Below are 17,794 nucleotides of genomic sequence, written 5' to 3'. Positions count from 1 at the left end.
AGCACCTACGAGGAAACCAAATACATTGTGAGTATCTTAACTTTCTGTGAAAAAACTTTCATTTTATGTATCAGTAAAAGTTTATCTTAGATCAAACTTTTGTGAAATCGGGTTGCAGCAGAATCCTAATACACCTTTAATGTTGGTGTTTTATTTCATATGTCTTAATTAATTATTGATTCTTATTATTGTCTTATTATTATTATTAATTAAGGACAGCATTTAGAAGAACAAAACATTAGATCATGGTAATTATCTGCACCAATTGTCACGGACCCCGCAACACACTGCCGCCGCCACCGGACCCGTGGCCGGCCGCCGGAGCAGTCACACTGCCGCCGCCACCGGACCCGTGGCCGGCCGCCGGAGCAGTCACACTGCCGCCGCCACCGGACCCGTGGCAGGCCGCCGGAGCTGCAACGCCGTTGCCACCGGATCCGTGGCAGGCCGCCTGAAGCGTTCTGCTTCCATCACGGGGTTAGAGGTAGGCCACCTGAACTTTTTTGCCGCCACTGCCTAACCCGCAGCGGGTCCCGCTTGTTTTGCCGTCCTGTAGATCGGCCGCCAGAACTGTTTGCTGCCACTGGACCGGGGGATTGGACTGTTAACCTGTGTTTTTCTTTTGTTGCTTTGTGGTGGCTGTTTAGCGGAGTGGTTTTGGGGCCCTCCGTCCTGGACCCCCCGCCACCCGCCCTGGGTTGGTTGTTCTGTGGTTTTGTTTTGGGTCGTCGGGAGTCGACCCTTTGAGGGGGGGTACTGTCACGGACCCGGTTCCGGGGACTCGGGGTTCGTGAACAGTGTGGACCTTTATTGTTATTAGTGTATTGGATGTATGTTTGCTGCACTGTGCTCTTGTGTTCCATGCTGGTGTGTGTGTGTGTGTGTGTGTGTGTGTGAGGCTGGAGGATGAAGGACAGCCACCTGCAAGCCTGATGGGTGTGGCCCTGCCAGCTGCTGGTCACGCCTAGCTTACCACACACCTGCTTCTGATCAGGATCGTCGGGGGAGCTACTTAACAGAGCGATGGAGCTTCCTCCGGCGCAGGATCGTTGAGTTAGACTCCATGTCAGTGTTTCTAGTGTTGTTAAAGTGTATGCCTGCCGGAGTTGGTGCCATAACGGCTGTGTCTGTGTTTTTCCCCAGGAGCACAGCGGAACACAGGACTGCAAGACACACGGGGTGTGTGAAGGCACAGGGGCAGAGAGCACGGGATACCAGCACTTGGGAGAAGACACGTCACGGTAGTCGAGGGAGCACTTTTGGAGATTTAATGTGTGGTGTACAATTACCTCACTGTAAATAAACCCACTGTTCATTCCATTAAGTCTGCGTTTTGGGTCCTTTCTCCTACATCCCCCACGGTCTGCCCTCCAGACCGTGACACCAATACAGACATCAAGAAGCCTCCCTTAAGACCTTTTCTCTTGTCTTACTTCTTGTCTTTGCTTTTGTGATTGTTTGCTTCGGCCTCAATAGTTTCCTCCAATGTCCACTAAACAGTGACTCCAAAAGTTAACCAATCTCTACAAACTCCAAATTTAAAATGACCCACTTTGGTCTTTTTTGGATAATCGGATGCCAATATGATCGATCGTTTGTGGATGCTAGCCGTCAGGTTCGTGATGTACAAAGTTTATATACCTATATACACTCACCTGCACATAATTACATTAAAAACAAATAAGCAGCAACATAACAATAACAACAACCACAGGACAAGAGGGGAGAAACCGTAAATAGGAGATTAGTGGGCAGGAAAGGCCAGAGTAAAGGTGGTTTGTGAGCTTAGATTTAAAAGCAGAGATGCAGGACTTTTTTATGTGAAACTGATTCTAGAACTGTGGAGCAGTGACTACAAAGGCTCTGTCACCCTCTTTTGTTTGAGACATGACCTTGGGTCATATGACAGATCTTTGCCAATGGACCTGAGAGACCTGGGAGCTGATAGAAAACGAATGAGATTGGTGATATAAACTGGGATCTACCCATTAAAAGCCTTAATAACAACCAGCAAAATCTTAAACTGGATTCTAAAATTGACAGAAAGCTTATGCAGCAAGGCCAGGACTGGAGGGATGTGCTCATATTTCTTACTACCAGTCAGCAGTCTTGCTGCTGATTTCTGCACCATCTGCAGACGTAGGTATGGGAAGATTAATCCAGACGTGAAGTAATAAAGGTACACATAATTTTTTTTTCCTGATCATAAGAATGATAATCTTAGTTTTGTCACTGTTTAACAGCTTTAGCAGTTGTTAATCAGCCAACCTTGTTTGTCTCCAAGACAGTCAAGTAGATGCTATAGGGAATCCTGATATTTTACTGGAAGATATAGCTGTAAATCATCAGTATAGAAATGAAAGGCAATGTTATATCTCTTAATATTATTATTAAATGGAAAAAAGTGCAAAGACCCCCGAGGGACCCCACAAGAAACAGGGGCAGAGAATAAGAAAAACTGACACCTTAAGAGAAGAACTGAACCAGCTGTAACCTTAATGCCAACCCATTGTTAAATGCAAGCCAAAAGAATGTGAGTAACAGATCAGTGCTCACTGTCGACAAAGCCATTTCAAGTGCTGTGAACAGCTTCAACGTCTAGCCCCCAATAACTAAGTTGCCAGCTACCATCTTTTTAAAAATGAGGCTTCAAAACAGGATTTTAGTAGCTTTTAGGGGGTTTAGTCCATTTTTTATTTAGAGTCTATGGAAGTTACCTCATTAAAAGAATACCCCACAAGGTGGTGCTTTCTTCCAATACCTTATAGGTTTTTGATCAGGTTTATTTAGCCAAACTAAATGCTCAGTTTGTAGCTGCAAGTAATGAGTAGGATATGGCACAGCATGCTAACTTCTCTTGTGCAGTGGCCAATTTGCACCAGTGCCTCCTTTTTTGTGTTTTTCCAAAAACACAAAAAAATATATATTACAAAATACTTAAAATAAAAATATAAAAACTTGATTGTGCCACATCTGCAAATCCTGAAAGAAAAACAAAAGTTTCTACTGTGAACAACAGTGAACATCTATTACCTTGAATTTGTCAACTTCAGTCTTGGAGCAAGTGGCATGGTACGACAGAACCTGCAAAATGATGGCACAGTGTCACTCAGTGTACTTTTCAAACCCTTACCAGTAAGGCTCTACAAGACGCTCAGCTGTTGCTGCAGCTGAAAATACTGCCCGTTTGTACGTTTTAGTGGATCATCCAGATGATGACGGTAACACATCTGGAACAGCTTACAAGAGCTGCAATGTCAGCGCTGATTCCATCGCTCATTCCCTGAGAGAAATACTTTGCACAGGCCTGCAGCTGCTTATTTGATCATGTTTATTCAGTGCTACCAGACGCAGTGCATCAACATATTAGTTCACCCAGTGTCTCAATTCTGTTCTCTACTTGTCCTATTTGGAAACAGCAGTGCTAACTACCATAATGCACCTGAAAGCTCCCTATTGTAATCTAAGGACATGCTGTAAAGGCTGAATAGTGCTGAATGGCTTCATACCGCAGGGCAGATGAGGGATTGCTTTTCACTGCCTCTCATTAATTTTCAATAAAACCTTTGTGAGAAGGTTATCTACAAAGAGAGATCAGCACTTTTTTTTTAATGCGTACATTCTTCTGGAAATATGAGACAAAAAAGAGAAGCCAAGTACAAAAGACCACTGAGAGAGAATAAGTAGGAAGGGAGTTTACATTTTCCATGTAGCAGCTGTTGTTTGCTGTGACTTCTGGTTAAATGTGTTACCCCTGAGCATATGTTGATCGGAACGCAAAGTAAAGATGCCGTTATAGTGAATGAAACAGAAAAATAAATACAGTAGGACTCACAAGCACAAATAAACACGTCAAGCAGTTTGCTTAGCAGTGTTTTTACAAATATAAGTGGATACACAAAAACGCGCTCTTACATCCAAAGCCACCGACTGCTTGGCCCAAGACTTTTTCACCTGGTCGTACATGATGGTGTTGTTGATGCCCAGTCCACAAAAGATCACAAATGCCTAAAAGGATAAAACAGAGAAACTCCCATGGTTTCCAAAATGTTTAGAGAATTGCTAATGCTGAAAAAAATACACAAGCAATTGTAATACCTCAAAAAGACGCTGGTCTGCATCATCGAAGGGTTTCCCATCGAGCCTGTTCAGCACTTGGGCAACACCTGTTACACAAAATAAGTTTACCCATACCAACAGCATAGCAGTAATGCTTTAAGGTTGATACTGGCAGACTAGTATCAGGATCAATATTATGAATTATTAAAGAAAATTAAGGGAAGAGGCAACAATAGTGCACATAAATGTGGTTAAGAAACAAAAGTCTGCAGTGCAGCTATCTCCTGTGTTAAACATTTGGAAATCAGTGAAAACAGAAGAATAAAATGATTGTTTAATAGTGCTGAAGCTGCAAAATAGATAATGTTATCTTTGACCGAAAATCCAGTTATTCTCCACAACCCTGTAGTGGGGTTTAACAAAGCAGTCTTTCCTTTTTAGACCGCTTCTCTCATTGTCTAATCAAAACAGAAAGAACTCCGGTAATAAAGGAGAACATCAAATTAATACAGCAACTCTTATTTCCACATCATTACAATTTTTATTTATCTGCAGGAGGTGAAAGAAGCCTGTCAATGGGATTATGTGTTCATTTCAACGAATAGTGTGAAAAGAATTTACAATGCAACTATGATCAATTTTCATTTTGGTGCCATTAATTTTTAATGCATGGCAAACATTCTCTAAAATCTAATTTTGCTCCTTCTGTATTGAGCTTGTAATTTGTGATGAGTTGCAGCATAGACAAGCTAATTGGTTTAACGAGGCTATATTCCTAGTGCCACAAGTGTTTCATTTAAAAAAACACACACACACACTATCACAATGATCACAGCACTAATACGGGTTTTTACGCAAACGACTTATGGTCTTGTGTGACTGTACCGTACAATTTATTCACTGCTCTGGTGGTGTCAAATTTTGCTTAGAGCTTCACAAAGCATTGGGCCAGACCTGAGCTGCAACCAGCTCAGCACTACATTAATCCAGGAGGAATTACAGTGTATCAAAGAACTAACCTAAACTCAAAGTCATCTTCATCCAGTAACTGGCAATGTTACATTCTGTGAAGCAGCAACCAGAGCACTGTTAACCTATCCCTCTAAGAAAGCACATTTTAAGTCAAAGCTCCACTTGATTGGCTTAGAACAGCAATTATAATGCCAGTTTTTTATATACATTTACCTACAAGAAAGAGTTTCTGCTGGTCAAGAAGTTGAATGAATGAATATTTAAAGTTATCAAGAGTTGATATAGCCTTTATTCAAGAAACACACATCTGTAAGTCAGAAACTTTAAAACTTAAATGTTCCTGGGTAGGTAAAGTCTTTTCCAGTCCTGGAACTGGTAAAAGCAGGGGAGTGTCGGTTCTGATTCATAAAGCAGTTAGCTTTACTGAAACAAAAGTAATACCAGATAAGGAAGGTAGATTTATATTGGTTTATGGACAATTACTGGACACACCAATAATTTTATGTAATATCTATGCACCTAATGCGGACATACCCGCCTTTTTTCATAACCTGTCACAGTATCTTTTGGAATTAGAAGGTGCACAAATAGTGGTAGGAGGAGATTTTAATCAAATACTGGATCAAGACCTAGATAGATCACTTCCTAGGAGAGGCACAGAGAGTAAATCTGTAGTTGCCATAAGGCAGATGACCTCAGATTTGGGTCTGAATGATATTTGGCGGACAATGCATCCAGAAGGCGGGGAATATTCATTTTACTCTCCGCCTCATAATGTTTATACTAGAATCGACTACTTTCTTATTTCTGAAGCCTTAGTGAATAACTATAGATTCAAGTATTGGTAATATAGTAATTTCGGACCATGCGCCAATTTTTCTATGTCTTGGAAATATTTTACAGATTCCTCCAAGCCGCAGATGGCGTTTAAATGTGTCCTTAATTAAAGACTCTGGTTTTATTAAATTGATAAGAGATGAAATACAATTTTACAAACAGACAAATAATCGAGAGGACACTACATTGGCTACTTGGTGGGATGCTATGAAGGCATACTTAAGGGGGAGAATAATTTCTTATGCTTCCTTTAAAAAGAAGGCAGCTAACAAGAATATCATTACGTTAGAAGCCAAATTAAAGGCACTTGAGGCAGTACATTCCCATACAAAAGACAGAGTTACGTTGAATAAAATCGTTAAAGTTAAATATGAGTTGAATGTACTGTACAACAGAAAGGCAGAATACGCTTTATTTCGCATTAATCAAGCATATTGGGAAATGGGAGAAAAGCCGAGTCGTTTATTAGCATACCATCTTAAACAGAAAGACAGTATGAACCATATCCCAGGCATACGACAATCAGATGGGGTTATTTCAACTTCTATTAGACATATAAATGATGGATTCAGGGCCTTTTACAATAATCTTTATTCTACGCAAGGTAGTTTAGATGAACAGAAATTCGAAGCATTTTTTACTGATTTAAACCTGCCACAGCTTTCTACTACTGACCAGCAGATTATAGATGCTCCAATTACAGTGGAGGAGATTACCCGTGCAATTAACAGTATGCCACTTAATAAAGCTCCAGGATTAGATGGGTTACCATTGGATTTCTATAGAGCATTTGAAGATATGTTAAGTCCCCTGTTGCTCGATGTTTATAATGAGGCGTTCAAAGTAGGCTCATTACCTCAGTCAATGCACTCTGGACTTATAACATTTATTCTTAAAACTGGGAAAGACCCTTTAGACCCAAGTGGTTACCGCCCTATATCTTTGCTGAATTCTGACCAAAAAATCTTGGCAAAGGTCTTAGCGGGCCGATTAAAAGCAGTAATGGCGAAAATAATTCATGCAGACCAATCTGGTTTTGTTCCAAACCGCTATGGTCCAGATAATATTAGGCGGTTGGTTAATTTGCTAAATTATGTATATGATTCAGTATATCCAACAGTGGCCCTATCGCTGGATGCTGCAAAAGCTTTTGATTGTGTTGAGTGGGATTATCTGTTTAAGACATTAGAAAAGTTCGGTTTTGGTGATAATTTTATTAGGTGGATAAAGATATTATATGATTCGCCTTCAGCGCGAGTATTGACGAATGGGCTCATATCAGACCTATTCCTTTTACAGAGATCCACAAGACAGGGTTGTCCCCTTAGCCCCGGTCTCTTTGTAATTGCTATAGAGCCTCTGGCACAAAAACTGAGAAATAATGTAAATATATTTGGAATTTCGATGGGTAATAGTCAACATAAGCTTCTATTATATGCAGATGATATGTTGTTACTTATGACCCAGCCTGGGAAGTCAATTCCAGCCCTATTAGAATGTATAGAAAGCTTTACGCTGCTTTCAGGGTATCGTGTCAACTGGGATAAATCAGAGGCAATGCCTATGTCAGGACACTGCCCCCATACTTTATTTAAACAGTGGGAGTTTCGGTGGTCCGTGAATGGTTTGAGGTATTTGGGGATACAAATTACCTCGGATTACACTAAGATGGTTCAAGCAAATATGGAGCCAATGATTGAAAGAATAAAAATGGAATTTGGTAGATGGTCCAGAGTGTGTCTCACAATATGGGGTAAAATTAGTTGTATTAAGATGATGACTGCACCCATGATCTTTTATATTTTATCTAATATTCCATTACACATTCCAGATAAGTATTTCAAAGATCTAGACTTTTTGATCCGGCAGTTTCTTTGGGGTAGTTCACCACATCGTTTAAGTATTAGGAAACTTCAAGCGAGTGTAAAACAAGGAGATTTTCATTGCCTAATTTCCAATGGTATTATTGGGTGATGAACGTGAAACAACTTAGAGCTTGGTTACCTACTGCACCAGTTAAACCCATCTGGTCCCATATAGAGACGGAAGTTAATGGTGGTATTTCTCCTTGGAGGGAGCTGTTTGATACCAGTCATAAAACTACCCATCCTATAATTGCAAACGCGAAGACATTGTGGTGTAAATTACATAGGGCAGGTCGCTGGGACTTTATTAAATCACCTTCGGCAACCTTATGGGGGAATAAAAGAATTTTAATTGGAGGGACATCGGTTGACTGGCTACAGTGGCGTAAAGCAGGCATCCTTAATGTATCAGATTTATTTGACTGTGGGACTAAATGTTTTTTAAGCTTTGATAAAATTGTGGAGTTATATAAGTTGAAGCGTAATCAATTCTGGAGATATGTCCAAATACATAGTTCATTATCGAAGTGGCTGGGAACCCCCTTGAGTTGTCCTGTGGGCAGCCCTGTGGAAGTCCTGCTCTCAAGATCACCCTTGGGTAAAGGCATTACCTCTAAGATTTATCACTTATTGCAAGAACGGTCAGCTGACCCTCTCCTTAAAGTTAAGGGCTACTGGGCCCAGGACATGGCATTGGACATATCTTCAGTTGAATGGGATTCATGTTTTCAAAGTGTTAATACTATGTATAAAGAAACAGGCAGTAGATTTATTCAACTTAAGATAATCCATAGGTGGCATCGAACACCGCAACAATTGTATAAATGGAACCTGGCCTCTACGGACGAATGTTGGAGATGTGATGGTCAAAATGCCTCGATTTTACATATCTTATGGAGCTGTTCGGCACTTCGAGATTGGTGGGAAAATATAATGGAGGTAATTTTCAGTGTTTTAAAAAGGAGATTTGGTATCTCACCAAAACTGTCCATACTTGGTATAACCACAGAACTTTCTGATGGAGATTTTTCTAGTTATACAAAAAGATGGATTATTCTGGCTCTTACTACGGCCAAACGGGTCCTACTAAGACATTGGCGGAAAAAGAACCCCCCTCCCTATGAAGAGTGGCTAAAGACAACGGCTAAGTTGGCATCTTATGAAAAAGTGACTTATGGTTTATTAGATAAATTGCATCAATATGATTGTATTTGGTCCCCCTTTACAAGCTGGCTTTCTGTAACTTGAAGAACAGAAGAGTAATGATAGAGTGGTGGTGTGGGGATTGGTGTGCGAAGAAAGAATCCGGTTGTTCAGTGATGACGCGACGAATCCTACTTCCGGGTCTAAAGTAGTCTGCGTTTAATATGGCTTTTGTGTTGTTAACATGTTTAATGTTATGTATTTTCTTCTATTTGATCTCAAAAAGCTCCTAAAACAGTCAGTGATCACTGTTGATCTCCCTCGGCTTTTATTACCGCTAATCATTTATTTAAGCTCAGTTTTTAAAACCTTAGGATGTAACTACAGCCCAGCCCATGCAGCAGTATATGAATGACTAACCTCGTATTGTGGATGGATTATCTCAGTTGTTCTCCTGGCTGAAGTTTGGTCCTTTTACAGCATCCTGCCATGCGATTACATTTGTTCCTGACCACCGAGAACACTCACGGTAACTTTTATCGAGTGGAAAAAAAGTTAGCTTGTTTATATTATGCTAACGTAGCTGTGTCGCTAGCGGTCACGCAGCACATCATTATATACCAGCTAGCCCAACTTCAGTAACCCTACAAACGTCACTGCTGTTTAGTTTTCTGTCTTCATTTATGCTGGAAGTGATAACAGAGCTGTACGTTTTAATTTGTTTCCAAAACCCCGCAGTCAGGACATGTTATATTGTATTTAGATAGAAGCTAGCGAGCTAACTCTCTGCTAACTTCTAACTCCTTTAAATGTCATAAATTCCGTTTTCATGGATGCCTGGATGTTAAACTCAATTGTTACACCTGGTAGAGCAGAACGCTGATCATTTTATTAAAGATGAAAGACTTTAGACAGTTTTTCAACTCTCAGTAATGCCATATGATCGTTTGATATATGGACCTGCAGCGGAGTTTAGACCCAGACACGGCTAGTGACGTCAGACTGAACAACCGGATAGGATAACTTTCCTTTGGGTTTTTTGTTTTGTTTTGTTTCTGTTGTTGTGTTGTGTTTTGTTTTGTTGTTTTTTGTTTGTTTGTTTTTTAAACTATTTATTTATGTAGTTATTCTTAAGTTCTGTTATTGAAGTTTAAAATGAAATAAATAAAAATTGTTGATGACAAAAAAAAAAAGAAGTTGAATGAAAAAAAGTTTTCCAATAATTTTCCTTATAATTTAGATTGAATTCCAGAGGTTATTCATTTTAGCTCCTGTAGAACATCCCAAAAAATAAATGAATAAATAAATAACTGTTAGGAGAAGGAGGCCTTTAGTGCTAAATGCTAAATGGAAACAAATGAACTGCTACAGTTTTAGATGCGGGGATAGCGCCTGTGCCGATTCTTTGTACCATAACAGATGTGTTTAAATCTTCTACCCAATGCAAAAATCCCAGAAAAGGTGGAAACAAGCAACAGTGCAGCAATGAGCGCTTGAGTCTATGGCAACTTTCTATAAAGTGGACTCATGTCAAGTCAGATTTATTTTTACAAAACAGTTTTTAAAAAAAACAGCTGATCCTGTAAGTGCGGCTGAAATAATAAAACAATATAAATCAAAAGCAATCAAAACGCAGTCTGGTTTAAAAGCCAAAGTATGAAAGTGGGTTTTCAAGCGGCTTTAAAAGTTTCTAATGTTGGGGAGATCCCGATGTGATGTGAAGAGGCAGTTTGTTACACAATTTAGGAGCAGCTTCTGTGAAGACGCAATCGGCTCCATGTTTTATTCTGAACCTCACGACAGCTAGGAGCATCTGTTCACCAGACCCCACCGGTAAAGTGGGAGCATGCAGGGGCAAACAATCAGTGAGGTACGCAGCACCAACCCAGGCAAACACTTAAAAACATCCATCCATCCATCCATCCATCCATGTTCTTCCGCTTATCTGGGGCCAGGTCAGCAGCCTAAGCAGAGAAGCCCAGACCTCCCTCTCCCCAGCCACCTCCTCCAGCTTGTCCAGGGGAACACCAAGGCATTCCCAGGCCAGCCAAGAGATATAATCTCTCCAGCGTATCCTGGGACCGGTACAACATCCGCATCACTGCGGCCGCAGCACCAATCCGTCTGTCGATCTCCGGCTCCCTTCTCCTGTCACTCGGGAAAAAACTAAGAATAAAATCTTAAAATCAAGATTTAATTTTGAGAATCATCTGCATAAAAAGGAAGTGAGGGGCCACGCTTTCTCATGATTGAACTTGGGCCAAGAACAGACACCTGAGGAACCCCACATAAACTGAAACGCTTCTCCCAGTTAAATACAGGGATACTATGGAAATAAAGAATTTAGAAATTGGTCCAAAGTTGGGTAGAACTGTTGGGCTGTGGTTTTTGCATTTTAAGATTGAGAAGGTGCTACAAACGTGATTCAGACTTCAGACAAAACTACGCTGTCAAAACACATACTACACAAATAAATAGGTAGTGTACACAGTGTACTACATTAAAGGGACTAGGGATTTAAGTATAATAAAAAAAATGTTTTGTTCTCTCTGTTTATCTGGATAGCAAAATAATTGTTTTTTTTTTAAAAAGATATTCATTAAATTCAGGAAAATAAATCATTAAAAATACCTGGTGAGCCATCTGCTTTTATTAAAGTCAGTTTCAATGATGCATAATATGCTAAGATGGATTTCACTAATCATTATTATTGTTAAAGTATTTATTTTGCTTATATTTTGAATGAGTCTGCTGGAACCTTGCGGATGACACAAGGGCTTTAATTTTTCTAGCTGAATGTAGCCTTGATATAAGAATTTCATCTTCTGCTGCTTTGTTTGTTTAATGGTTTTTCACTCCAGATCCTCAGGTGCCACCCACACACTGTGTTTCTTCCTCACTCTTTGTGTTCTTCTTCCTCTCCCCTCCCTGACAAATGCACTTACACCTACGCAAAGATGCACACAGGTCTTCACCAACCATCTGCACCAGATATGCTGATCACTTTGCACTCAAATAAAACTAATGGCTTCCCGCGTCAGATCTCAGTGGACTGAATAGAGCCGCTATCGTCGCTCCTCCTTGCAATATCCAGCGCCAAAGCCAGACGAGAGATCAATGATTTATCAGAGTGTCAGTGTGGTGTTAGCCTGGGGCTGATTCACAAACACAAAGCACGCTGCCAGAAGAAGGGAACCACCTCTAAGTGTGGCGTGATGGTGCAGCATGGAGTTAATCATGCAGTCTCGGCTGGACAAATTTTCAAGCCCTCCCCCTCTTATATTCTCTGCCTTATGCAGCAAAAAGGTGCATGCCTGTGCAGTATTAGTGGTAATGAAATTACTGCAATTGAACACAGCATGCAGCCAAAGGTATGTGGAATGTGGTGATGTTTTATGGCTTGACTTCTTGCTATTGGTTCCAGCTAGGGACCCTTCTACAAATGACTTTTAAAATGATATTTTAGGACATTTTGCATTCCTTTGTAGCAACATAAGCTATCCAGAACCTTAGTAAGTGCCTAAAGACATCCTTTAGTATCTAATGTCATTCAGCCACACCAGAAACTTTTAAACAGAAGAATTTGAGAATCTAGAAGATTTTTTGTGTATGAACTTACCAATAATTTGGTGGTTGCTGTTCCATATAGGGACACAAAGCACTGAGCGGATATGGAAGTCAGAGAACTGGTCTGCCTGCAAAAAGTGGGAGAATAAAACATTATAATTATTCTACATAAAATGTAAATAATAAATGTTTATTTACTTTATTTAAAATGTTTTCATTCTCTTATGTGATCAGTGTTTTGGGTTTTTCTCCTCATCAATATCATGAAAAAATGAGTGAAAAACCTGTTAAATTTGCTTGTAGTTATAATTATTCTTCATCTATACAGTGCAGTTTTTTTTGTTGTTTTTTTTGTTTTTTTGCCTGTGCAGTTTAAAATAGTCCAAATATAAAACGTGAAACTGATGTACTGCACAGAAGTTTATAACTATAAGCCATAAGTCTATAGCTATTGCTGTAATAGTTCCGAATCACTTTCTTTAAAATCTCCACTTTGGGGCAAGGGCATGGACAGAGGATGTGCACTCAAATGCCTTTAAAACAGATTACAACTATTCTGAATGGCTACTGCATTAAACTGATGCATTTGAGACTGATTTTAAGAATATGATTTTATTGTAAGTGCGGCATTGACAGAATACTTCTGTTTGGAAGATCAAGTGCAGTATGCACACTCAGCTGGACACTAGCCAGACTTTTACCCGCCAGCTACACTCTCCATCACCGAAACCCAACGGAGTATTTCAGTTAGTGTGAAAGTGTCTTAAGTAGAGCATTTCCTGCAGTGCAATGAGAAAGAACAGCTTCGGAAAATGTACGTTTATGTGTGCAGAGAGCTATAAAGACATTTTCAAGAGGCTTCACCAGCTCAAAAAACTGGCATCCAGTTTAATCTATATGAGCACTTCACTATTGTGTGAATCCAGGTTAAATGTTAAACTTAAATAAGTTGCTTAATGTGAAAATTATTAGGAAACCATCGTACATATACACAACATAGCCATGTATTTGTCCCAACAGATTGTCAATGTGGAGAACTGTAATGTCTTCAAGTGTCTGACGTAGAAAATTTGCTTCAGACCAGCTAACATGTGGCATCACATGACTGCTCACAATGCTGTGAAACTTTGAAAACAAAATCACTGTTTGCCACCTGTCCTACTTGGCAGTTTTGGCTCCCCTGCAACTTCCTTCTGTTTTTCAAGTTTTGAAACAGTGAGTTACAAGATATCTTTAGGACAGAGAAGTGATCAAAACAGGTTTATCCAAACAAAGCAGGGCCACGTGAAAAAGGCCAGAAGTGCACAAGGAAATGACTCTGAAGAGCACAGTGGGCAGATTTAAATCAGGTATGTTTTTATTGGTCTCAGCTTTTTGAATTCACGTTGTATATAATATATCACAATGCAAGACAATCACAGCAGGTGTATTTCATACAAGTCCCACAAATCATTTCACCTTTTTTTTTAAATCCTAGTGATGTGAACTTTAGGAAGTATGTTACTGTGTGGTTACCTCAGCATCAAAGCGAGGATCCTGATAGGCGTCACTAATGTTTACAGGCAGTCCTGTGGAAGCCACCAGCTCCGCAATGCTGTTATTGATGAGCCAGTCTGAGTAAGATGATTTCTCCATGCTGTCTTTGAAACTATGGTCAGAAAAAAAAACAAGATAGATGACAAAAGACTCAACCAGTTCTCAACCAGATTTGTTTAATTAGACTGTGTGAGATGAGGTGAGGATATGTGAAATGAATCCTTGTGACCTAAAGGTTCAAAGGTTCAGTCCCAAAAAACTGTTGTTCAGACCTTTAGAAACAAGCTGGCTTAGAGGGAAAGGTAATGTAGTTAAAACAACTTGTTTCAAGCCGGGGAACAAGCCAGTGTAGAATACATTTATAAAGGATTAACATGAACTTTGATTCACACATAGCTGCTCCAGCAGAGTCCAAGAATAAAACAGGGAGCTGGAAATGAGCACAGGTCAGACCCCCTTTATACGCATTTAGAAATGTTACAATAAGCAAACAATCTTATTTTTAGCTACTTGATTTTTAAAAAGTAATGAAAGTAATGAAAAGTTAAGCATACAGTATGAGCTATTTTCTGATTAGACGGTGCCCCCACTCTCTGCCAGACACCTGCATCACTATTCAGACTGTTTACATCTTATTGCAGGATGCCATCACTGAGTTTTTACTTTCAAATACGCCAAAGTAAATGTTCAGTGTGGCTCATTTTGTCTTTTAAGGTTAGAAAAAAGACGGAACGACACAGATGTCAGATCTTTTGGATCCCTTTGATCTAGCGATACAGCTGTGTGTAGATGTGGAACCACAGCACAGCAGTAATAAACCACATGGGTGTGATGGCAATCTGCCTTACCTCCTGTTTCTTTTATTTTTACTATGTTTCTCTCCTAATTCTCTCTCTGTCTTCCTCGGTTCATCCCTCTCATAAAGGAACATTGTTCTTGTGGGAGTAGCTGGGGATTTTAGGCACATCAGAAATCTTACAGTATCCTCACCTTTTGTCACCGAATGCATTTATTTAATTACACACATAAATTTCACTAGCTCTCTTGTTACTGAGATGAGAGCCTTTAGGAAGAGGTGCTTCAGGAATTTGTGCAGTTTTATTTACAAACTGGCTTCATATTTAAAATGTGACAGTAGCAACACATATCGGAAAGGAGCGTGCAGTCAGAAAGAATACATTTCCCAGTCTAGCGGCTGAAAATTTCTTTCATCATCGCTAATTTTTTAATATTGGTATTTCTTGTGTTATGATATTTTTAAATTACTGTTATAGTTACTGTAACTACTGCCTCAAAGTGACCATATCAGTTACAGCAAGTGCAGGACTTGGGGGGATAATTTGTCTTCCTTTTCAGCCTTTTTTTTTTTCATCCATAAACATCCTACGCAATATTAAACCTTTCTTTCTCCACTCAGCCATGCCTAGCTGTAGAGAGAAGCTGGAAAACCCAATTAAGCAGGGCTCCCACAGTATGCCTTCTATTCAGAATCCGCATATTACTCCCACAGCACTACATAATAGTCAAATTTTATACAGATTTTTTTGTCCTTGATGGACGCTCTGCAGATTCAAAAAGGCTCTGTGCCAAATGCACAGGTGCCATGTTGCAGATCTGACTATTTAATGAGAAGGGTAATGGTATGATGAGTGAGGAAATGGAAGGGAAAATTATGGAGGGGGGGTTGTATGAGGGGTTTTTTTTTTAATCAGGCCAAATGTTACCGAGGTGCTCTGAATGAAACATACCTGCTTTCAGTGTCTGCGCTACACTTAGGGGAGAGCAGCTCGAACGACTTGGTGAACTTCACAACCTGAAAGATGCAAAAGGGAAGAAATCACAACAGCTCATGGACATACAAAGTATTTACTGGGAAAAAAGGGGGAAAACAGAAAACAAAAAAACAAGAACGCACATGCGCAAATGCATTGACATATATGACAGGACAGCAGAGAGAAAAACAGTACCGGTGACTCAATGTCCTCCAGCAACTGAACAGAGCAACGCTCGCACTTAAGCAGTGTCTGTGCACGGTGCATGATCTTCCTGACAATCTTCTCCAGGTCAGTCTGTTCTTCAAACAGGTCATTGACTACTTCCAGGAGTGCCTAAAGACCAGTGACAGAAAACGTTACCACTGGCATTATTCCCAACAATCAAAGGCTGAATAAAAAAAAAATTGGTCAACAGGTAATAGTGATGACCCTTTGAATAAAGATGTTTTGCCTCGCTCAGCTATTGAAACTTGATTGTTATCATTATCTCTAAATCATAAACCAACAGCACGATATAATATGATTACTTTGCCCAATAAAAGAAAATTAGGCCCTTTATCTTAGCGAGTGCCAATCGAATTTAATACACAACCACATAAAAATCATGCGGTTTCTTCTCTACTCACTGAACTGTGCACTCATTATGTTCTCTTCCATCACAGATCAATGCCTGTGACATGAATTAGTGCATCTCTTAACGGTCCCTAAGAGATTTAGATCATGAACCAGGCCCCTTGCTGGATATGTGCCCATCCCCCTCCACAGGTCCACAGAAAATGTCCAGACAGGGCTGCATGCTGCTCTGAGATTCCCACTGCAGTGGCAACAAGTGGGCTGCTGCTGATCAATACTCAGCCTCAATGTCAGCATGAGGGTGGAGGAAGTACCGCTGATCCTAGGGGTAGGTGGGGATTATTATCTTGGTTGGCCCTGTTGCCCTTACCCGACTCCTGTCATACTCCTTCCTTGAGGCGGCAAATAGCTGGGCGTTGGAGATTGCAATACCACAGAAGGGCAGGTACATCTGCAGCACCTGTGGACATATTCAACAGATTTGCTGACTAAATAAAGCAACAGGTTTGAAGCGCTTGTTGAGATGAGACACATAGCCCCCACATTTAATCTTTGAAACTAAACTGTAAGACTTCATGAAACATCGTTTGAAGTAGGAGGTATGCCACAAATAACACATTATTGTTGTATAAAAAAATACAATATAATATTAAATCTCATTTGACTTATATGGACAGTTTGTTAGGTACACCTGTTCCACTGCTCATTAGCACAAATATCTAATCAGCCAATCACAAGGCAGCAAGTCAGTCCATTGGAATATGAAGACATGGGCAAAATGCCCTGCTGAATTTCAAACCGAGCATCAGAATGAGGAAGAAAGGTAATTTAAGTTTAAATGTGGCATTATTGTTATTGCCAGAAACTGCTCATCTACTGGTATTTTCCCACACAACCACCTCTAGGGTTTACAAAGAATGGTCCATAAAAGAGAAAATATCCAGTGAGCAGCAGTTCTCTGGTCAAAAATACCTTTTTGATATTAGACATGAGTGGAGAATAGCCAGATGGCTCGTAGCTGATAATTAGGCAACTCAGAATAGCACTCATTCCAACCACGTTAAGCAGAAGAGCATCTCTGAGCACACAACACACGGATACATACCAGATTTCACTCCTGTTAACTACGGAAGCTGAGGCTACAGTAAGACAACGTAAAAGCATGAATCCATCCTGTGATGGTTCAGTCTGGTTTTGATGGTTTAATGATGTGAGGGATATTTTTTGGCACGTTTTGGCCCCCTTAGTACTAACTGAACATTTAACATTTAACCAAAAGACAAAAGTTTTTGCTTGTTTGTAACTCTTCTCTTTTAGCATTAGGAAATTAAAACACAAGTAATATTTTCATCCAGGAAAAACTTAGCTGTTAAATTAAATTGGAACAAATAAGAAATGGCCTTTCATTGGTGTTATTACTTGCTAGGACAAATAAATCAATTCAACTGACATTTTACCATTTGACCA

General features: G+C 39.9%; 1 protein-coding gene across 1 annotated transcript in view; it reads right to left on the bottom strand.

Moving 5' to 3' along the window:
* The window catches only part of pde11a (phosphodiesterase 11a), a 52,314-nt gene that overhangs the window by 21,635 nt on the left and 12,885 nt on the right, over positions 1–17,794 (bottom strand). The window contains exons 3-10 of the mRNA XM_085433948.1: positions 16,698–16,787; positions 15,947–16,087; positions 15,728–15,792; positions 13,959–14,091; positions 12,496–12,571; positions 4,099–4,166; positions 3,916–4,008; positions 3,034–3,084 (exon numbers count right to left, since the gene is read on the bottom strand). Of these exons, the coding sequence (XP_085290074.1) occupies positions 3,034–3,084; positions 3,916–4,008; positions 4,099–4,166; positions 12,496–12,571; positions 13,959–14,091; positions 15,728–15,792; positions 15,947–16,087; positions 16,698–16,787 (717 nt within the window). The remainder of the gene's footprint in view (positions 1–3,033; positions 3,085–3,915; positions 4,009–4,098; positions 4,167–12,495; positions 12,572–13,958; positions 14,092–15,727; positions 15,793–15,946; positions 16,088–16,697; positions 16,788–17,794) is intronic.

The sequence above is a fragment of the Copadichromis virginalis genome, linkage group LG16, assembly GCF_057382275.1.
Source record: "Copadichromis virginalis isolate Kocher_CV1m ecotype Utaka linkage group LG16, C_Virginalis_male_GT1.1, whole genome shotgun sequence".
Lineage (NCBI taxonomy): Eukaryota > Metazoa > Chordata > Actinopteri > Cichliformes > Cichlidae > Copadichromis > Copadichromis virginalis.
Note: the sequence above shows the minus strand (reverse complement) of the source record. Positions and strands in the feature narration are given on the sequence as shown.